This window comes from Symphodus melops (genome assembly GCF_947650265.1).
Source record: "Symphodus melops genome assembly, chromosome: 22".
NCBI classification, from domain to species: Eukaryota; Metazoa; Chordata; class Actinopteri; order Labriformes; family Labridae; genus Symphodus; species Symphodus melops.
Genome location: NC_136712.1, coordinates 8,896,936 through 8,920,233, shown reverse-complemented (window position 1 = coordinate 8,920,233; position 23,298 = coordinate 8,896,936). Strand labels below are relative to the sequence as shown.

The following is a 23,298-nucleotide window of genomic DNA, read 5'->3' as shown; positions in this document are numbered from 1 at the left end:
CCCTCAGGTACCTGAGGAACACCTGGAGAGACGTTAAAGATGATGGAACATTTATTAACTGATAACCATGTCATCCAGGAATAAACACATGCTGTAAAAGCTCAAAACTGTTCAGGTTTGATTTTCTGTTTTGTCACCTAGCAGCCTGCAGTAGTCTCTGCTGTAGTAGAAGAGCAGCTCCTGGTCTGGATGGATCTCTCTGGTTGTACAGAAGAAGAGTTTACCGTTGGCAGGGTACGCCACCAGGTTCTGCTCCTCGCGGGTCCTGGACACACAAACACAACATATTTGTTACCCTTTATGGATGTTTTATTTTTTTATCCCGAGAGAATCCTGAGGATAACACCCCCCCCCCCCCAAAAAAAAAAAAATCAGTCACACCTCGCTTTGCAGACAAACATCATCCAGTTGCACTCATTCTCATCCGTTGTCACGATGTAGAATTCCAGCACGTTGTTGTGGTACATCTGAAAGAGAGGAGAAAAAAAAAGAAAAAGATTTGGATATATTTGGATTTGTTCATGTTCTGTTACAACCACAGTCTAAAGAAAAGCAGCTGCACTGACCTTCCAAACTTGTGGCGATTCCTTCTGCGGCCAATCAGAGAGGTCCACGCTGCTACAGTGCTGGCCCACCATTGGTCCAAAGCAGGTCCTTTGAGGAATAACGTCACGTGCAAAAACTCCTGAAATGAGTATTAACACACTTAGTCAGTAAAATCATTTTTTGGTTTTGCAATTCACTACCTTTAGTCATGTTTCTTTTCAGAAAGATCGCAATATTCTAAAAGGGGATTTTTCTTTTGTTATTATCTAAATAATCAGGTTTGGGTGATTCTTCTTTAATATTCAGGAATGTATTCAAAACATTTGCTTAATAAGATTCCATCGTATGCTCAATACTGTCATCACATCTGACCACAGAACAGAGCACTGAAAAAGCCCCCCCGGCTCCCGTTCGCGGCGAGTTATTCTCTTACCCAACGGCTCGTCGGCCACTGAGATGCGCAGGCACAGCGCCCGCGGCAGAGACAGGCGTGCTCGGCTTTGAATGGGCGTATCAGGGATGAAGGTGACTGGGCCGTGCTCCGGACAGTCTGAGGTATACGAGCGCTCACACAGTGTGCACCCTTGGGACGAGAACAACGCAGGAGAAACACTGAAAATCACACTTAGACTTAAGGTTATTCTAACAGTGATACCAGTTTAGGGATTGGCTAGACTTTTTTTTTTTTTTTTCTTCAGCAAATTTAGGCTTCTGTCAGTATGTTAGTATATGGCAGAACAAATGTTAATCTTATATTGCATATTGTTAATACCAGAGAGGTTCTTTTCAATGGATTCTATTCATTTTAAAGTCAGTATCATGAATGTTATCAAAAGTCTCCAACTTTAATTCTACCAATGCTGTGGATGACTTTTTTTTGGAAATAATGTTGTCTTGCAACTTGAACTGTAATGACACACTCACATATGGTGAAACCAGTGACCATGTTCTCCTTGTTGGCGGCAGAATCCTCGAGCTGCAGGGTGGAGTTTACCAGCACGAGGTTGTTTTCGGGCCCCAGCGACACCTCCGCAGTGATGGGGGAAACATTGACTGCCTCCAGCCCCATCCCAGAGTGTCCGTGGAGCGACACCGACTCCAGCTGGCCCTGACTGCTCATGGAGCCGGTGAGCACAACACTCACCACCCCTGAGTTCAGCTCCCCATTCGAGTGGAGCTGCTCCCCGAGTCCTCCTGATCCACCTCCTCCACCTCCTCCTCCTCCTCCTCCACCACCACCACCACCAGCGTTGCCCACTCGGCCCCCCATGTGATCCGACTCCATCACCACAGGTAGTTCAAGCACAGGGGGGCCGTGCAGGGGCATCACCCCACCAGATGAGTCCACCCCAGTCAGACCCTCATGCGGCTGAGGCTGCCTTCCTCCTCCGAGCTGCTGCTGCTGGGTGTCAGACACAGACACCACCCCAACTCCTTCCATGTTGGCCAGCTCCTCTCCCATACGGTCAGGAGACATGGGGCTGCTGACACGCGACTCCATGGCCAACCCTGAAGAGTCCAGCTCATGAGCACCGGTCTGGTGGAGGTCTCCCTGGCCGCTGACCTGTCTCGAGTCCATGGGAACCAGACCCTGCTCCAGTGGACCTCCAGGGCCACTGTAGGGATCCAGACCTGAGGGATTGTTGCTGACCACAGACAGGGTCCCATCCATGTTTAGGCTGCTGGGATGAATATACTGAGGTGGTGGACGGTCTGCCAGATAGGACAAAATACCTACAGAGGGAAAGAAAGGGAGATTATAGCTGATATGTAGTTTTTTGTTATTATTATTATTATTGAATGCTCTGAGCAGCTTAAATGATTTATTCAAGAATTTCAATCCAGATAAGCAACACATTTCAAACTCAAACAATACTTCACCTGGCAATATGTGTCGGAAGTAGCTGCTCTCCAGGTGTGGGTACGGAGGGGGCGGCAAGGAGTAGTTCCTCTCAGGCAGGCCGCACATCACTCCTCTGTCACTCAGTGGACCCATGGGAAGCATGAGTGAGAGGGCAGAAGGAAGCGAGCCCAAGGAAGGACCCAGGCTAGGGATGGCCACTGGCATGCCTGAACAACATTTCAGCAAGAATACTTCAGCCATAATGTGTATAAACCATGTGAATGATGTGACGCTGCTGAAGTCTGATATATGTGGTTGGAGTTTGTTGTTCATCCTCGGCGTCTTTCTGTCCTACCTGGGGTGGGGATTGGGTTGTGTGTGGGGGAGGTTGGCAGACCCAGGTGGCTGGCACTCACTGAGGGCACACTGAGCTGGTCCATGCCTACAGGACTCAGGTTCATTTCATTCATCCTGGACAAAGCAACATCAGGGTTCAACCAGGAGTTAGTAAAGGGCAAACAAGCTTCCCAATGAAGCAAAAAAAGAAAAAAAACCGGAATGTTTTGGTCGTTAGCTGCTGTTTAAACATGGAAATGATTCCTTGTTATAGCTCTCACCTACAACACTTGAATATAGCATTAACACATATATAAATGTACACAAAGTGAGCTAGGTTTACTTACCTGAATTCAACATCTGATATCCATCATTACTGCTGTTTGTGTTCCCACTATCCTCTTCCTGCTGAATAGAGGTGTAAACGAAACATAAAGCGTTAAGGGTATAGCTTTAGTTAAATTCTGACGTACAGAGTTAAACAACAGTGAACATGTCGAAAGTAGTTAGCTGTCTTCTACCACTTTGTTAACGATGCTAACATTAGCCTTACCAGCTTACTCCTGCACATACGGTTAAAAACAGAGATTTGTGGGTGACATATTCAGCTACAAGTACAGCCACGCTGCAGTACGACCGCGGTACTTAAATGCAGCAGGACTCCTTACTGGAAACAGAAGATATATTGAAAACAACAACATACCAACACAATTTCTCGATGAAAGGGGCCATGACAGTAACTGCCTCGAATGCGCATGCGCTGTAATGAGCGGATGTTTTGGCTGATTGCAGGCCAGTTTAGAGCCTCTCTCCAAATTCCCCTGAGAGACAAATGAAATCAATTTGTAGCTGATAAAGTTATGAAATCGTGCGTTTTATTACACAACTTTATATGACTAACTATATAAAATAGCTTGAGTCCAAACCGTGGTGTTAGCTTATAGGGGCCAACGTTCAATATATTGAATGTTATACTTTATTGCCTATATTTAAATACATAAAAAATGAAATAAAGCAGAAATTGTTGAATGTGATTATTTTCGCTGTTTTTTGCATTTTGTAGATGTGTGAGGATATTTCAATTGTCATGCTTTGGTTACCCTAAAATAAAAATAAAAAATGCCATTCCCATGAATAAATTGATGATCACGTGTGGATTTATGTATTTAATGTGTCGAAATACTGTCTGTAATCACTCCTCTTAACTTTAGAAATGTATCAATTTAGTCACTTATAAAGTCTCAATGATATAAAAAAAAAACTTTTTCGTCAATTACCTTTTCTGCACTTTGAACTGCAATTTAATTGCACTGGGACATGCTAAAGTTTGATTTGATTGCCTTATTCATTATGGGAAAAGGAAGGAAGTATTATGTAAACAGCTTTATCTCGATGAAGAAAACTATGACTCCATCTCCGCCCTAGATCACACCCACTATGCCTTCTCGAGCCTCAAAAAGGCCAACAAGCAAGTTACAGGAGGACAGAGTCCCGATCAAGAGGTGTCTGCTTAAAAATCCCTAAATTGATTCACAACTCAGTGAGGATTTAAAGGAAACTGTTGTTCAAAACAGCTGATGATTGTAAGGAGAATCTGACTGGGTAAGTTGAGTTGATCAAAGATTGTAGTGTAAATATAATTTCATATTCAATTTTGTTTTATTTCGTATTTTCTCACATTTGATTAATAGAAAGGAGTCGATGGAGAATATTCCTTATGTCCCATCACTGGCTCTCCACAGCTTCTCTATGGACTCGGATGGAGCGCACTACAGGGACGCTCTGCGGGTTGGACTGCCCTTTCACCTGGACGCTGCATATCTCGACAGTGTGCACAGCCAGGGGTTACCCTACAGACATTTATCATATTTCCCTTTCCACGGAACTCTCGGTATGTGTGAATATACGTTCGAGCCTGCGTTCATCCGGAAAAGGAACGAAAGGGAGCGACACAGGGTGCGCTGCGTAAACGAAGGTTACGCGCGGCTCAGAGAGCATCTGCCGCAAGAGTTTGAGGACAAACGGCTCAGCAAAGTGGAGACACTGAGAGCGGCTATTGACTACATCAAACACCTGCAGAATCTGCTGCAGGTAAACGTGTCCGGGATGGAGTTTCCACCTGGACACTTGCGTAACTGCTCACAGCAGAGGACAGAGTTCAGCAGTGACTGAAAATCCAAAGTTGGTCACAGGGTGAGATAGTTTACAGACTCTCTTTCTTTTCTCTGAAAACAATGTAGAAAACAATTTCCCACGTCTAATTTTTCCTGTCTTTACATTGAGCATCGCATTCGTTTACATGCAGGGAGCTTATAGACAAACATTGAAAGTAAAACTTGAATGAATCTCGAATAAAATGTTGAGCTTTGATTATTTTGGTGCTTATACTAATTGTGGGGTATTTCTGCGTTCTGCAGAAGTTTGTGGCATTGAAAGCAAAAGTCTCATATTCTGACGAAAGATTCTGATATTCATTAAAAAATAGTAGTTCAATAATGCAGTCTTAATCATCGTATAATATAGGGCAACATGCAGTATTTTTTTACGCCTTTCCTATACTGTTCGTATGTGAAAATTACGTTTCTATATTTAAAAGTGGGTCTTCAACAATTTAGGTGACCCCTCTAGCCACATGAGAAATTTGAAAAAAATGTTAAACTGAAAACTTCAACAAGTCCTCCAACCTATACAACCGTAGATGTCGTTTGTCACGTACCTAAAATACGACACATAGGAGCTGGAATATTTGTGCCTCTTAATATATTTTTATTTATTTTATATATAATTCGCAGTACAATAAAGGTACAGTATTAAACGTCATTGCAAATTGAACACAAATAGTCCAGGTTCACTAATCTTAGACACTTTTTTGTTCACACAAATACTGATATTCTGAAACTATATCAATAAAATGTAAATGATTATTCTTGATATAATCTAACCTCACGCTCTAGAGCTTTTATAAAAGGCTCTAAAATACTATAGTGTTCAACATTCCTGTCATTTTGATGATTGTGTATTTATCCCATTTCTGTTTTATGTTATTTTCTTACATGCTTTGAATCATCTTTGGACCTCAGAATAATATTAGCCTTCATATTATTCTGTTATTATTAATTCTATTCATCTTATCTCCATGATGGACCTAAGTTTCCACCTGAATAAATGTGCATCGTTTCTTTTCAAATAAAATAAACAGCAAATAGTCCTAATGTAACTTAACATACCATTAATGATTCAACTATGCTGCATGGTAGCATGATGTTCATGTGTTATCTCACACAAACATTTACTCCAAGAGCTCCAAAATTCTATCTGAAGTGGTTAAGAGGCGTACAAATGAGTTTTTTTTACACTCCTATTTAATGGCTTTGAAATGAGACAACCTAAAATATGGGGCCTTTGTACATAGACTTGTTCTGATTGAAAAGGAAACACATGTTTTGTTTTATTTCTCTTGTGGCCTTCAGAATATGGTTACAGAAGGTAAAGCTTAACTGCTCTCTAAAGCATGAGAGTGACACCTAAAACCACAAGTGTCCATTCAACAGAAAGTCTCCATGAATGGTTTTGGTTATCTTAGTGATCTTAAAAGACCACCTAGCCTACTTACTGTACAGTCTCGGGGTCCTCGGGAAGTTGTTCTCGATTAATAGCTTAAGGAATGCATTTATCAGGAAACCCTCAGCCCCCCAACAGGAACCCCCCCCCCCAAAGATACCCCCTGTCCTTCAACCCTGTTCGTGTGTTAATACTCTCCACCTCCGCTGACCTGCACGGAAACAGCCATTTCAATGATTCAGTCATACCAAAACCACAAATCGAGGGGAGAAACATGACATTGTATACAAGTAAAGGGAGTTTGGAGACCAGCAGAGTGCAGTGTTGGTGAACCATGCAGGTATGGAAGAACAGCATTGACTGCCACCAAGGCATGACACAACCATAACAGAAGGCGTTTGGCTGTGGAGTTTGTGAATTAGAGACGATAATTAGCCAAGTGCTGGTACCCGGGGCTTGATGGTTCAGTGACTTTCTGAAGATAGAGAACATGAAGCTACTTAAAGGAAAGCATCCGCCATAATGGATGTTTTCTTTCCTGATGCACACAGGCTGATTCTAATCAGATTCCTGCAGATATTCCATGCAGGAATTCCTCAATTTACTGGAAAAGTTGTTGCTGCTGCAGGGACACGATTTATAAAAGAAATCAGAAGAACACTTTAAGGAAGGATCTGGATGATTCAAATACATTTTATAAAACGACAACGCACAGAGACCTTCAAAATCTGAACCCTGCCTTGACTTAGGGAAACTAAATCTGAGCTAAGATGATAAGAGAATATCTGCATGGGTTCAGAATGATATCTGTGATTTGCAAGAGATTGAATCTGTAATAATCCTGCTAATGTTGCCTCCTGTGTTAAAGCTGCATATTTGTGCAAGACGGGAACAAACATTTCCTGCAAACATGCACGATGACTTGGTGAGATAAAGTTTATCGGCTGAAGTCAGATCAGTTTGGGACCACCAGGAGAGGCTGCCGGGACGTGTCGAGACAGAGAGTGCCCACATTCACAGACGGAAACGGAACAACGGCGGGCAACAGGATGCACAAAGATGCAGGAGTGTAATCTGCTCACTGCAGGGGAAAGGAAACTTCTGAAAAGTTGAAACAACTCTCCTTCTGTGGTGTCATGCAAATCTATTTTCACTGTAAAAGAGCACGAGGAGCATCTATGCTAAAACATGTTATGTGATATATACACAATGAAGAGTTAGTGCATGTTGCGTTTTTTGATGGTTAGTTACTGACTCATTGCAAACATGTCAGCCAAGTTATTGAAGTCTTCAACCACAGCTGTTCGTAATTTAAAAAAAAGAATGCGAGCGAAGGATGCATATTTCACATGAATTTATTTATCTAAACACATATTTACAATTTGCTCAACATTAGCAACATGATCATTTGTTCCATCTGTACCTGAAGAAATGCAATCAATTAGCCTTTAATTCACCAAGCTGTTCAAGTAGAGCATCTTTTTCCTGCTCTAGCAAGGCGATCTGACGGTTCTTGTCACTCACTTCCTGTCAAAAAAAAAAAAAAAAAGACATAAAATGATCATTGCCCCATCGTAAACACAAAAGGTGACAAAAAAAATGTATGTCGAAGCCATGTAGGAGTTGTAAACACAAGTAGAGCAGGTAAGCAGCCATAAATATGTTTTAGTGGCAACGACTGGATTTACTGCTGTTTGCTTTGTTTGGATTTATCAGCAAGGGTGACGAGGCTACGTAAAGCCAAGCTGCGGTGGGCAACTTCAGATTGTGTGAGAAGATCCATGTCCAGTTCAATGTGACAAACACAGAAGAGGGAATCTGAATCTGAAGAGGGCAAAGGCCCCGTTGACCATTGTTTCCATTCAGGGGGGTCAGTGTGGGCCCTGTGGAGGAGCACCTGGGAATGCACTTAGAGGATAATATGGACTAGGCCAAGACCATAAGAGGAGCCTTAGCTGTCTCTTCTGAAGCTGTCTAAAAAGTGTGGGTCGATGCTGTGGATGTTTTACAAGGATGTAGAGGCCAATGCTTTTTCTGTCAGCAGTCTGAAAGTAGCGGATGCCAACAGACAATAATAAAAGTATTTCTGATTCTGGTAACATTTTGTGTTGTGCTTGCCTGAGTCAGTACTGAGTTGTGCCAGCGGAGGTCGCTGTCTGCCACTACTTCAGGCAGAGAGAGGTTGCTGCTGCTGCTGGTCACAAGAGGTTCACTCATCACAGTTCCAAGAGAGCCATTCACCCGCTGAATACAAGACCTGAGGAAGCAAGACCGTGCCTGTGGTGAGACAGGGAAGAGGGATTTTAGGAACACATTTACTCTTTGGGTCCAAGATAGTCCACATACTCCTGCCAAGTCTTGTACCTCTGCTTCACCCTCATGGTGGGTCCCGACCCCGCTCTCTGTCACAATGTGATCCTGCCTGGCTCTGTTCTGCTCCAGTCTCTGCAGATACCAGGCATGAGCCTTCTCCAGGATCTCCAGTCCAGAACACAGAGCGTCCTTCTCCCTCTCCAGGTCCTTCAGGCGCTTAATCTGTGATGACAACACAGCGGGGTCAGGTTTACTAAGAGGACAAAAGACATGCCTGCAACCGATGACGTCAGCTCGGAATCAACGAATAAATAAGCATCAACTTCCTCCCTTACAGAGGACAAAATGTGAAAAAGCGCCAATTTGATAAAATACTCTTTAGGGTGTTCTTCGAGAGATATGCCTTGCTCTGGGGTTAGGTTAGGTAAGGAGGGTAAGGGTTGGAAACACAAAGTTCCATCTTCAAGGGGCTCTCTCAGCTCTTTATCCTTCCAGTGAAGTGAATAAACGTCCACTTTCTGCCTAATGGTGTCTAACTGCATGCAACTTGAACCCTTTCCAGTCATTCAACCACTGAGTTTGATGATTTAGTCAGTTTTGGTCCGAGCGTGTGAGCTTGCATGTAGATTTGGATGCCACAAGGGGGCTGACTAACAACAAGCTTCACCACCTGAAAAACGGTCCTGACGTAAAGCAGTGTGATGGTTGCAGCGCTGCCTGTTGTCTTCCAGAGGCCCCAAGGCTTTGTTTAAAGCAGAGTCAATCTACGGAGCAGCAGGAGGCCTTTAGTGCTTTTGTCTACTCCCAGCTGGACTACATGCACATATAATGGGCTCACACAGAGCTAACGGTGCAGCATGACCAGGGATTCATAATACATGGTGGCGGTGGTGATTCACCTCTGGTATCATTAGGTCACTTTGTAACTTAAACCTATTCAACCCTCACATGAATCAGGGGGGCATTATAACTCATGACACCAGTGTAACACCAGTGAAGGATTCTCTTCGCGACAACAACTAAATGTTCAACGATGAACCTGTGCCTTATTAAATTTCACACGCGTGTGTCTGATATCGAATACTGTAGCTTTTTTACTCCTGTACAAGAATAGATTTTCTGTTCGTGGAATTATGTTCTATATCAATCATTTAACAGGAAGCTGTGAGGAGCAGACTTGACATGTGGGAATGTATCACAGTGATGACTGTCGCTGTGTTGTCGACCTCTGCGGACAAAGCTGTACCTCCGAATTGTTTTTTCCAATTAAATCTCATCTTTTCTTCTCTCTTTTTTTTTGGGGGGGGGGGCTTACTTTTGATATCTCACTTATTGAGAAGCTTTGTCAGGGAAAATGTTATAAAGGCTGTCCCTGCAGCGTGCAGTGAAGGACAGAGTCTATCTCTGTGTGAGGGATTAACAATACCTAAATAGAAAACGTCAGTCTTCATCCTGATGGTATTGTTGTGGGTTTTTTGTGTGTAGTTCATAAAAAGGCAACAATTATAATTTCTTTAAAACTCCTCACAGAAGATTGATGGTAAATCCTGTTTAAAGACCAAATAGATACATCTCTGTTATGACTTTAAAAACCAACAAACAGTTTCAATAGGTTGATGAAATTTGTTAACACAAATCTAATCTAAAGTAAGTGTGGATCAGTAAAAAAAAATTTTTTTATTCTAATCATTAACACAATCAAATGTTGGTGGTGAATTGAAGGGACAGCATCGATGGCTTCAACACCTTTGGCACTACTCCTATGTTTTACAAATCATTATATTCAAATTGATATCAGGAACATGTTCCTGATTATCAAAGATGATTTTTCTCTTTGTGTGATTGTATCCATACATATAAATGTAATGACATTGACTCCTGTGTAAGACCTGTGTTTGTTAATGGAGCCTTAGTCAAGACTCATCTTTAAATACCTCTTTAATGTTGGAACAGATTAGGTCATCTAAATGTCATTTTTTAAAAACCTGAATACTTTGTAATAGACTGGAGAGACTGTAAATGCATACACTTATTTCATAATTTACATTATAAAGGTGCTGCCTCTTTTTTTTTCTTAAAATACACAGATTTGAAACCTACCCAATAACAAAGTGTAGAGTTTAAGTCATAAACGCTCTCGTGCTGAGAACATGTGAGTAAACACGTTAGCTGATAAGAACCACTACTTTATGACAAACGTACTCGCAGATAAGTGATTGGGATCAAACAAACAAAACACACACACCAGCTCTCTCCTCACCCATAGGTAGAAGCGCAGTGCGTCCAGGCTGTACAGGCTGGTCCTGAGGGGGATGATAACCACAGTGTAGGAGCCAGAGCCAGAGGGACGACCGGCCATGGAGAGTACGATCAGTCTATGACAGCTACCACTGCCCCATACAGCTGGCGGACAACAAACAACACACCACAGCTCCGCACGGCCGGGCTGACTCACAATAATACCAGAGAGAGAGAGAGAGAAAGAGAGAGAAAAAGAGAATGGGAGTGTAGAGGCATGGGTGGAAAAAAGAGCAGCATGATACACAGGCACAGACAGCATGGTGCCCCAAGGGCGAGGTAATGAAAAATTCCACATGTCACTGCCATGACTGGTTAATCGACATCAAGTGACAAATAGAAATAAGGGAGAGAGAGGCTGAACTGTCTAATGCAGGATGAAATACAAGTAAAATAGGAAAAAAACAAAACAATGAATCAACTCATGGCTTGATTCAACAGCCAACTGGACTTGATTGACGCGACAGTGCAAGTTTATACAGCGCCAAAATACAACAACGACCGTACTGTTTGGAGTATGTAAAGAGACCAACACTAATCCACAAGAGCAAACCCCAACGTCTTGTTTTTAAACACATTACACTTAAGCAGGACCAGACTTACACAGGCATCCATTTATCTGCTCAACTGGACCTGAGGCACGTGTGTCATGACAACATATGAAAGTTTAGTTTTAATATTTTAGAGAACCAACATTCATCCAGACAGAATGCACAATCAACAAGGAGACACTTTCTTGTTACTCGTTATGGACAGCTAGTCTGCATATTTCACATTTGGAAGGAAATATGTAAGCTGAGCTGTCGGTCTAAAATGTTCCCTCTGTAATAATATTTACCAAGCAAACATTACATCCATCCAGTAAGATGGCAAAGTTAAACTTTGTTCTAGTAGGTAGAGCCCTCCGGTAGAACCAGACTCAGAGTATAGATGGCCTACACTTCAACTTGATAAGCAACACATTAAGAAATATATGAAAAGAAGAGCTGCAGGTCTTTTAAAAGGCAAAACAAAACATGTCGAACCAAACGATTGGTGGACAGCCATCTGCACTGGCTGGATATGCCAAACATATGGCAGGAAATCTGAAAGCGGAGCTGTGGCTGGGAGAAATGAAAATAGGATACAGGTGGGATCAGACATATTTTCAGCTCACATTTGTTCAGCTTGTACATTAGCTCTACAAGATTGGTTCAAGAATCTTGCTTCCACAAGCTCTGATAGAGTTTTTCCTGCTCAAAGGATTGCCAGACTTTTCTCAGAAGCATGTCATCCTGTACTTGAAGTGGAAAAATGACATTCCTCTTTGGCTCTGCAGATAGAAAACAGAACAGTTGTGGTTATGTTTTCCCTTTGGTTTCAGGTGAACATCCTGTCCCAACATGTTCCCAGGAATGTGACAGAACCTGGGGACGAGCTGTGCCAGTAGAGAGGTGTGGAAGTGCATGCCAAAGTTATTAAAGCTACTGTGAGTGAAGCAGTAAAGACAAACAGGCACGAGCAACTGAGTACAGTTGTGGTTTGGAGAGGAGTGAGGAGAAAAGACAAAGGGTGGAGCGCTGTATAGATTTCTTTATTGACATGACGCTCAGCTGTTCTGAGGGTCAATGTCACTGCAAAGTATCAGCACAGTTTTTTATTTTTTTATTTTTTATTACCGCCTCAGGAGAAATGAGCAGTTAGAGCAAATAGTCAGATTAAAATTCACTTGAACAGAGTGCTGTGATTTATGAGGGTGAAATATAAATTAAGTGCCAAAAACAAGATTATGAACTTTTTCAAGCGGGAATCAAATCAACTGATGGGACTATAATCTTAATTGCACGCTATACTAGTATATGAGTGGATGAACTATTCCCATCTCGTAAACATGAAAGTAAAAACAAAAAACAAGAAAGTACAAATACATGCAAACGTCCTTCACCCAAAGCATATCTTTAAAAAAAAACAGATTTTAAGTGTAATGATGTGAATATATCCAGTGTTATAAACATAAGTCACATCGAAAAATGTTCATGATATGGATTAAAAGACCTATCATTACTCATTAATTTATTTAACATGGACATACAGCAGCATTGGTGCTGTACATCCAACCATGCACAAGTCCCCAGCTGCTCTCATTGTTTATAGCAAAAGGCTAATTTGTCCACGGGGGGCTTTTAGAATACAACACATTATGCTAAGATGCTATGGGTATGTTTCTTAATAAAAGCCAGATCAAGACATTATAAACAGTTCATCATCATAGATGGGTATGACAGCGGTTAAAAGGCTACAACTGAAATAAAACAAACAATAAATCAATTTGTTTGATGAAGAAAAACATCATAAGGAGAAGGGTGAAAGGTAAGTTCATGAAGTAGGCATACAAACACACCCATAGGCGTCCTCTGGACTGGTGTCAGAGTGTGATGCTGCTCCTCAGGGAGTTGGCCAAAGCTGTTAGAGGTTTGGCACTTGGGAAGTGACCTGACTCATTCCCACCCCAAGTCCCTACAGAGTGCTGCCACATCATCAGCATATTAGGGTGAGTTGTGATGGATCATCACACCCTAAAAAAATTGTGTAAACATTGTTGAAACATTATTTGAACAAAAAAAATGTTCTAAATTGAAACAAATGAAACAAAGAAGAAAGGGATGACCAACATAAACCTAATTAAAGTGGTAACAACAATTAAACAAGAATCATAAAAATCATAATAAAATGTGAGTGTGACGTTTGAAAAATGTGAGCGCTGAGGTGACAGACTGTATCAGAAAGACAGTATCGATTTGCATAATGGTAAATGTAGGATCAAGAGGATTTTGTGTGAAAATGATGACTAAAAATGGGACTGAAATTACAGAACAAGACACTTTTTCTCTTTCTTCTTAGGTCCTTTTAATAGGAGCCACGTCTCCTTTAATCTGTTTAGTTGCTGCTGAGAGAAGCCTCACATAGAGTGCTTAGTGTGTGTCAATTAGTCAGCAGGTGTGGCTGAGTCTGTTTCATATGATGACAAACATTCAAACTGATCCATTAGAAAACATGGGACCTTCTTAAAGATGCCACTGCACAAGAAACACGTAACCATTAAAAAGGATTTTGTATTTATTTTGTTTATTACTTTTTGACGACAAACGTTTCTGTCTATGAAACCCTTTAAAAACATTTATAGGCTACTGTCATGTTTTTCCTACTGTCTAAGGCACTTCAAGGCTGCAGCCAGATGGGCTCACCAGCAGAGGGAGCTGTAAGCACACATTAGCTTCAGGAACCGAGATTTATAAACAAAGCTGACATTTTGTGAATCGTTATCGTTTTATTATAAAAGAGTTGTAGCTTCTTTCAAACACTAGATGGCGCAGTGATATTAAGTTGCCGGGTACTAGGGCCTCCCCTGTAAAAGTGGGTCAACTATTTTTAACTTATCTGTACTGTGTGCTGCCATTTTCTTTTTTTTACTGTTTTCCCGCGAAAAACTTTTTGGATAAAGTTTTGGATACTTTTTTAAAATTCAGATCTGATCATCTTAAAGGTGTATACGACCATAAGCATACCATTTAAAAGCAATACAAACCCTCTACAACTATATTAAGACCATTAGAACTCTCTTTTAAATAACAAATCCAATCAAGTATTAGTGTCATTTTAAATCACACTGTTGGATCAAAACAAAAGTTAAGTTGCTCCAGAGGTATCTCATTCTCTCCCAGGTCAGTCTGCAGCAGAGTCATAACCCCTTTGTTACATCATTTTCACCAGCACTAGGCATTAAGAACATGCCACAATGACCACTAACATAGGAAGTTTCTCAGGCTGTGATTTAAAAAATATTTTTTTTTGCATATGCAGGTCAGCCACAAGCTACACATCTCTTTTCAGGGAACATAACAGAGGTAGTGATAAAGATAAATATGTTTTCACAGAGATGCAACATGAAAGATCATGATGACTTTTGACAGTGGGCCCCCTGAGGAGGAAGTTTACAAAATCACACATAAATTGTAAATATATCAGTCATATACAAGCTGTATTTTACACATTTCTTTCCACATTGGTAGGCTGTTATGTGTTGTAGTAGATACACACAACATTATCCACAGACACATACAAACAAGTAGCCTGCTTTCCACTCCGCCAGCCTCCAGAACAGAAACCGCAAACCGTCTGCAGAGCAAAGTGAAAGTCTGCTCTAAGATCATTGGACTACCTGTAAGGACTCTGTCTACCATCTACAAACAGCAGACACTCAGGTGAGCAGGTCGGATCATGCAGGACCCATCACACGCTCTCTACCCAGCGTTTGAGTGGCTCCCCTCAGGACACCAGTTCCGATGTTGTGTCCCTGCTACAGGACACAGAGGAGAAGAGCAACAACTCATTCCCAGGGCTGTCGAGCTCTTCAAGACCTGACTATTTTACATTTTGTATTTAAATTTGCTTTTGAATTGCGTCCTGGGGACAAATAGGGGGGGACAAAGTTTTTTTTTAACTGAATTAATTTCTCCCGTACAGACTCTCTTAAGTCATTACTCTACTACTTTGTGGCTTAGAGTGGGCCCCTCGCTGCTTCCTGTCTTACTCCATAACACACACACACACACACACACACACACACACACACACGCTGTCACTATAACATTCACTCGCAGTTTTAGAGAAACTAAGAAAGACCGCAACACTTTGAGGCAAACGTTCAATGTGCACATTTCTCTTCTAAACACACAATAATTTAAGAATTCAAGGGTCAACAAGGCCGATTTGAGACTCTTTTTCGAGTCAAAGAGGATGGACGCTCCCATCGCCTCTCAAGCTCACGGCAGCACAGTCCACTCCAAGGTTCACTCTTCCAGACCACAGCTCTGAGGAATCTAACCCACATACATGAAACCCACATATGCCCCACCAGAAACAAAAGAACTGCATCTATTTTGTTGCCAGAACACAGAGGGCCTCATCTTTTTGTTCTGAAATTCACAAATAAGTACTGCAATGAGGGACTGAAATCTGATTGCACAAACAAGTTGACTGGTACTAAAATCCTTTTATACAAAAAATGTTTTCAATAAAATCTTAAAAGGTTTTTAGGAGTTGACTGACTTAGTTTTTTTGTTCTGATATTTTTTGTTTCTTTTCTAGAAAACAGAAACTGTATCTTTAAACATAGACAATGCAACAGTTAAACGATTCTGAAGGTTTCTTTACACCTCTATATTGAAATATCTTAGACCAAACAAAGAGATTTTGAAGGTACCATCACAAAATTATGAATTAAACTCCATCACCAAAGTCCTGGAGTTCATTGTTAGTAGTACCAAAGACAAAAACCTCGTTTTTATTTTTGATGGATCAGTGTGGCTTAAGAGAACATGAAGCCTGAGGTTTGAATATTTTCCTGTATGGCATATATAATAACTTCAATTTTAATATAAAAAACTTTGCACAGAAAAGGATGAGAGTGTAATATATGTGATATTAAAGGGGCGCTCCAGTGATTTAATAATGCACCTTTTCTATCTATCCTAACTTTTCTCTTGTGTAGGTCAAGCACCAAAAACACATCATCCTACATTTCCCATAATGCAACTCAGACGTGTCTTCTGTTAGATTCTGCCTGCCTCCATAGACAAAGGCCACACTGCCATTTGAAATTCAGTTTCACTGTAAAACAGAAAAAGAAGAGACAATGACTTTAATGACATCATGGTGACATCATCAGGGTAAATTCATTGAAAGTTTTCCTCTTGAGCAACAGAAGAGGCTCGACAGCAGTCGACGACTAACACTAAAAGTGAAAAACAAAAACGAGACCGACAACTTCATTTGGACAAGGATGACCTCACCAGCGTTCAAATATGGAAACTCCCTGTGGTTTTCCTTCACCTCACATACTGGCACAGATGCAAGTGTTATGGGTGCAGCTTAATGGTGTCACATGACTCCTGGAAACAGTGACAATAATTTCAAGTGAGCTACTTAGTTGGAGCCACCAGGACGCCATGTCCAGATACATGTAACAAAAAAAAACAAAAAAAATGTTGAAATCACAATGACCCAGATCTTAAAGACTTCTTCATTTTCTTGCCGCTCACATTTCTGTGATCCCTTGACAGAGCAACCGGAATGAAAGCAGACTGCTGGATCCTTGGATAGGAGATCCAAAGCCCTGCCTTGATTCCTCTTAAAATAAAAGAAGCCTGCCCTATCCTCCAGTCTCTCTGATTTACCCAATCAGGCTTCAGTATTGGAAGCTTAGAGTACATCACCCTTGTTGGTTGATCACCTTAAATGTCAAATGATCAAACTTGGTTTAATGCTTTTCAAATGACTCCTTCTACATTCAGTCAGACAACTCAGAAGAAATGCATCATTTATCAACAATCTATGCTGTATCAATTGTATCTTGGCATCGTGTCATTTCTTTGACATTTACACTGCTGTGTTAGATTCAGACATTCAAATGTATTTGATAGAAATCAATTTCTATCAAATCAATTTTTGGCTGATCTTGTTTGTTATTGAAGCTCATAAAGAGACATCAGTACTCATTTTATTGTCTGCGAGACCAGTTCAAAACTCTGGACTGCTACAGAGGTTCTTTAGCTACAGATAAGACAGACTGTTTAGTCACACATGCGAGTTTCCCATATGATCGCCCACAGGTGCTGCACAGATTGCGCAGGACATCAGATTTTCATGATACAAGTGAACATTTCTGCTCAACATTCCTACATGTTCAAACAGCACCCATAAGATAGCTGGCTGCAGGCCAGGTAACACAGTCGCACACATGCACTCACACGAGTACACTCACTTGTTCACTCACTCACTCCTTCATTCATTCATCTGCTCATCCACACAGACACGAACATCCATCCAAAGCTCATAAATAACACTCCCTGCCCTCTCCCTTCCTTCTCTCTTGCAAACACACACTCTTACACACACACACACGCATTTGTCACGCTGATCATGCACAAACTACCAGGAAAAATACGACGAGGCCAGCTCCAGATGCAAACCAGATGTTCACCCAGATGCAGATAAGGGCAGAAACACCTCAGCTGCACAGAGGCTGAAACTGATGCAGGAGTCAAGTATGATTTTATGAGTGAGGTATTAAAGTAATTCTAAAAAAGCAGGGTTTATGGCATATTGAGGGGACACAGTTTAAAATGTCTGCTCACTATTATATATTTCAGATCTTTTTTTTTTTTTTTTTTTTTTAATTCTCTGGCTTTCTTTGGCTTTGAACGAGCCTCAAGGTCAGCTCAGTGGTCCAAAAACAAGTCCCTCCAAGACACTTTCGCAGGGACAAAAACAAAGGATCAATTTACACCCGCCCAGTCCCCCCCCCCCACCCCTCCGCTCTCACACCCATCGCGCCCCCCTTTTTCTTCCCACGCCCACAAATATTCCCCACAAAAACACATTTTCAAAGAGCCCCTTGCCTCCCCCAAACGCCTGTACAGCTTTTAAAATGAACAAGAAGCGCTTCACATTTACAGATAAATGCCCAAAGACAACATACGCACACCCAGGCAGCACAGATAGAAAAGAAATAAATCGGAGACCCCTGGCTCCCCCATCTCCGACCCCTGAGGACCCCCCCCCCCCCCCCAAAAAAAACAAACAAACACACTAAGTCAGGGTCTCCTTAGGCACATTTCAGTTTAAACCCGTTCACCCTGACAAGCCAGCTTCCCCGGTGAACCCCTGACAATATCCAGCTGCCAGCGTATGGCCTCGCTTTTCCTGCACCCCCAATTTTTCCCCCCTTTTCCAAATAGGTACACACACACACACACACACACACACACACACACGTACACACATAAGAAATCGAGGAGTACGTCTCACTCCTCAACTCCCCCCACAAGCCCACCTGTGGACTCCACAGCTGGGCGAATACTCCCATGGAAACTCCTCCCACTTATAAAAAGAATACTTGGACTGAACTGTGTGTGTGTGTGAGCGTGTGTGTGCGCATGTGTGTGTAGGACTAATTTTTTTGGGTTCACTGCCTCTTTTATTCCTCTCTATGCCCCCCCCCTCCCCCCGCCTCCCCCCAACCCCCACCTTCGAGGGTACAAGGTTCCATATTTAGATTCCAGCCCACAGATTACTCGCATTGTAGATAAGAAGTCACAGAAAAAAGTTGCATTGTGGGACCTGGCCTAGATATAAAGTCACTCCCCGTTTCTCATTTGTATCACAGAAAGTATGGGTGAAGATTTGCAGATACTACTTAGAGGAGACACCCATCGTTTAAAATGCCTCTACAATGGCTATGCTTCGTTCAGCAGAACAATTCTGCTTCATAGTCAGTTCTGTGACGCCTGGCTAAATACTTAATACTGCTTCCCCATACTAACTTGCTTTAATTGACCCTGCTAACCTGGCAGAAGTTGATCCATTTGCATGCTACAATTTTGTGAATAAACGCAATTACATAACAGAGCTTAAGTATGGCATGTTTGTCAACAGGCAGGGCAGGTAATTGCTTGGGGCCCCTGGCTAGTATGGAGGCCCTGAGAGCTGAAAAACTACAGCAGTATAGACACATTTCAATTGCATAACTTGTGCTAGCGTGACATCATGGCACACATTTGTCCTTTTGACATTAAGAAGAGATCTACAAAGCTGTGACCGAGTTGAATATGCACCCCCAGGAGTCAGAGTTGTTTTTGGAGGGGCCCCTGTAAATATTTGCCTTGGGCTCAAACAGACACGAGAATCGCCACTGTGCATTTGTCATGGAGGACGTTATCATCAATTTTGAATGACAATGTTGTCCAGTTGCTCAGTAATGAAACTGTCTGCTTAAGGTTAGAGAAGGCTTTAGACTGATGATGCATACAAATATAATCTTCTGGTTTTGTTTAACAGATGGTGACAGTACTAAAATAAATACAACTATACTGTGTTGGTTATATTAACAGAGTATATATAGTAAACCAAATGTTTGATCATCTAGAATGATCTACTTTACTTATCTCATGTCAAAACAGCTTTTCAAGACATTTTAACCCAAAAACAGACACACTAAACGCTTACCCTGCAACTGAATGAATCAATAACCTGATCACCAAAGTCAATGTGACTGATCCTCTTTGGACGCTTTGTAGAGTTTTATGTTACATTGACAGACATAGAAGTCATGAAGATCGACATAAAAATGTTGACATCGTGATTGTGCTGTGAGGAAGAAAAGCTAGGTACTCTCCAAAAACCATCATCCTTTAGTTCAGTAGCTGTTGAGATATTTCAGTTTTGGTTTAGTGGGTGTGAGGCAACATGTTTTGTTTTCAGCCAAGATATAAACTCTAGGTGCAAATGATCGGCCCATGCATACTGATCCATCAATTTCCCAATCCCCTAATGTAAATATTGCAGATTCTGAATGTTCAGCCTGCAGCAATCCTTGAATACTGCCATGTGCAGTGTGTTCTGGGTCAGATCTCTGTCTGAAATCTAACTGTCTGCATGTATACATGGGCATGGGTGCTGCTTACATCAGTGTGATGGATGAGCTGTTTGGAGGTGATCATATTTAAGGAGAAGTCAGTTAAAGTGAGCTCATTTTGTGTGTGTTAAATCAGCATTGAGCAGGTTGTGCTCAGACGACCTGCGTAACTAATGGATACAGAGTTTCCCTTTAACTCTCTCCCACTTTCGTTTGGTTACTATCTGTTGCTATCCGCTGCCGTTTTGTCATTTATCACATCCGTTTTTATAACAAGTGACATTTCTTGTTGTGGTATGTCAGTACATCGTGTGTGACGTCGGCTGTCTGTGGTGAGTGTCTTCTTACCATTCATTTTCTAAAGGCCTAAAGGATGTGGAAACTCCCACACTGCACCTGTGAACCAACAACTTCCTCTTCCTCTCAGTTTGTCGTCCTTTTCTCTGTATCACAGCTTCCCTCACCACCGACTTCCTGCTGAAACAAAACCGTCATCCAGTACGTGCTGCTCATCGTCTTGGTGTTCTTCTAGTATTTGAGATGCGGTTTATTATAGACACCTGTTGGATATTTGTAAAAACTCGACAAAATCAGCTCTAACTTTGAGAAAGAAGAAAAACATATCCCATAATTCAAACTACTGCTTTTGTGAAATATGTTTGAGTGATGGTATCAGTTTAGAAATGAGATGAATGGCAATCAATTACACTAATGTCTAGTAGGTCTACTGTCAATTTTGTTTCGGTTGGTTAACTATCCCAAGTTTCCCTGCAGAAACACAGGATAGAAATCACTAATTAAAACATTTCTCACACACGCACTTCTGAAAATTTCCAGAAAATTCCAATATAGGCTTCCCAAGAAATTGTCCAAACCAGCCTTTTCACATATGCACCACCACACATCATAACATCCGATATGTGTTATTGGGCACATTCAGGTTATCAATATGTGATGGTATAGAACACACTTACAAGCAGAAACAAATATAGAGCAGCTTCACTATGCACAATGATTTTACAGAATTATTCACCCCCTGCTCACTTGTGGAAAGTGTCCACATATAGCACCAGATGCAATCACCCTTCTGTTCACATCACTTCACATTGAAACTTAACTAGGGAGTGCCCATGACAAACCTAGCTTAGATCAGCTGTTTGAGTCACAGAGGCTGCTCAACTCGAAAATTCCAGGAGTTTTGTTCAAGTCACACTGTTGGTTTTCTCTCTCACTTTAAAAGTCCCAAAAAACAATTTTGTTCAGCTAATTTAGTGCCGATTGCCTTTAAACTATCAGCATTTTTCAAAACACCCCCTTCAGTTTGAGGATACAGGTATAGATAGCTTCCTTAAAGTTTCCCCATAGTGTTGTTTTTACACCCGAGTGAATCACTGACATCACAATGAAAAGAAGGAATTGATTTTTTGAACACAAGACCCGCTGTGACAGTTCCCCATCTCGTCTTCTGACCCAGGCTACATTGTAAAGTGTGACTGTTGTTTTAGGAAGACTCTAATATATTCAAAAGGCACTGACTGGGGAGGGTGGAGGGAAGACAATGGGCTTACAGTAATGACTGCATAGACAACTCCGCATACAACACAGGATTAAGGCTGGGCAAGAAGGGAGGGGGGAGGGGGGGGGGGATGATCACACCAAAACACACAGAGCACTCTATACACAACATAAAGAGGATTAGGAGTTTAATGTCGAACAATAAACTGACAGTAAATACAGGTCAGAGAGCTGACAAAACATGGAGGAATCATGCTGCTGAGACCTCATTGTCTGCTGCTGAACCCTCAGATATGGCTGTGTATAGAGCCCACTTTACACACAGATTAGAAAGGCATTAGGGAACTGGGACAGAGCCCTAATTGACTATTATTTATCATGATGGGAAGGGAGCTACAATACCTACAATAAGAATTTGTTTTGCAAACGGTTGCAAAACTAACAAGAACTTTAACGTCCTCAATTTCTGTTTAGGGACCGTATACAAAGTATAAATAAATAAATAAATAAGCACAAAAATAAATCATGTATTTTTTTCAAGTTGTTGAAAGAAACTAAAAACATTGTTGCCATGAGCTAAAAAGGTGCATTTTATCATACCATATGCCAGTAATGATTGATTCCAGTATCTCATTTTTGGTATGTATTTTTTTAAAAGATGGTTGCAATTGTCGGCTCGATAGTCTTGACATCTCAACCGAAGGGTACCAAAAAGTAGGACGATATGGGTCGGTTATTTGGGAATCTTTCCCGGGATTAGTCTATGGAAACGCAAAATGCGTGCCGTACCAAGACGAACCAAAACGAACCGCTCGGTGGAAACGGGGCTTTAGTCTCCAGAGAGAGCACCACATTTTTGACAACTTGTGTTATCTTTACATTTTGGAAATGCTAATTATTATTTATGTATGTTAATAATTATAATCTTTATCAATCCCCGACAGAAAAACCTGGTTTACACACAGGCCCACTCTACATATACAGGATATACTGCACAAACAGTACCTGTGCACATGCATTAAAGGAAAAATGTCAGAGTGGGGCTGCTACACATGGAGCACGCCAGAGCTGTTGGAGGTGTGGTGCCTTACTCAAGGGCACCTCAGCAGTACTTAGGAAATGACCTGGCACAACAGCTACCAGACCACAATCCATACTTTGGTCTGAACAATGACTTGAAGGCGACCCTCCAGTTCCCCACCCGAGTCAGTGCAGACTAAGCTACTGCCGCCCAAAATATTATGGTCCATGCGTGCCTTTTCTGGGCTATAAAATGTTGTACCATTAAAAATGTTCCTTAAGTAGAGAACTTACATCAGAATAGCTGTTAATAATTAATTAACAATGGTCTGTAAAAAGTTACAAATATTAAGTTAAAAATGTGGTAAATTAAGTCGAACATTAGGATTTAGTGATTCTTTTTAAACTCATA

General features: G+C 41.5%; 3 protein-coding genes across 4 annotated transcripts in view; 1 reads left to right on the top strand and 2 right to left on the bottom strand.

Moving 5' to 3' along the window:
* prdm4 (PR domain containing 4) overlaps positions 1-3,528 on the bottom strand; it is a 5,775-nt gene extending 2,247 nt beyond the window's left edge. Inside the window, exons 1-10 of the mRNA XM_079335506.1 lie at positions 3,429-3,528; positions 3,073-3,133; positions 2,745-2,860; positions 2,428-2,616; positions 1,471-2,280; positions 980-1,129; positions 567-685; positions 382-467; positions 138-265; positions 8-22 (exon numbers count right to left, since the gene is read on the bottom strand). Of these exons, the coding sequence (XP_079191632.1) occupies positions 8-22; positions 138-265; positions 382-467; positions 567-685; positions 980-1,129; positions 1,471-2,280; positions 2,428-2,616; positions 2,745-2,859 (1,612 nt within the window). The 5' untranslated portion in view covers position 2,860; positions 3,073-3,133; positions 3,429-3,528. The remainder of the gene's footprint in view (positions 1-7; positions 23-137; positions 266-381; positions 468-566; positions 686-979; positions 1,130-1,470; positions 2,281-2,427; positions 2,617-2,744; positions 2,861-3,072; positions 3,134-3,428) is intronic.
* An 898-nt stretch (positions 3,529-4,426) lies between these two features.
* On the top strand, positions 4,427-4,897 carry LOC306818130 (achaete-scute homolog 4-like; the record flags this gene model as incomplete). Its single annotated transcript, XM_079335505.1, has 1 exon — positions 4,427-4,897. The coding sequence occupies one exon, from the start codon at positions 4,427-4,429 to the stop codon at positions 4,895-4,897; it is 471 nt and encodes a 156-aa protein (XP_079191631.1).
* A 2,726-nt stretch (positions 4,898-7,623) lies between these two features.
* On the bottom strand, positions 7,624-13,495 carry sapcd1 (suppressor APC domain containing 1). 2 transcript variants are annotated; one of them, XM_079335436.1, is made up of 4 exons: positions 10,860-13,495; positions 8,651-8,821; positions 8,405-8,563; positions 7,624-7,813 (listed from the first exon to the last, which is right to left on the bottom strand). In XM_079335436.1, exons 1-4 carry the CDS (start codon positions 11,193-11,195, stop codon positions 7,724-7,726), a joined length of 756 nt encoding a protein of 251 aa, XP_079191562.1. In that variant the 5' UTR covers positions 11,196-13,495; the 3' UTR covers positions 7,624-7,723. The 2 variants fall into 2 exon arrangements, with proteins under 2 accessions (XP_079191562.1, XP_079191561.1); XM_079335435.1 differs by having other exon boundaries at positions 8,405-8,821.
* Between the last annotated feature and the right edge of the window lie 9,803 nt (positions 13,496-23,298).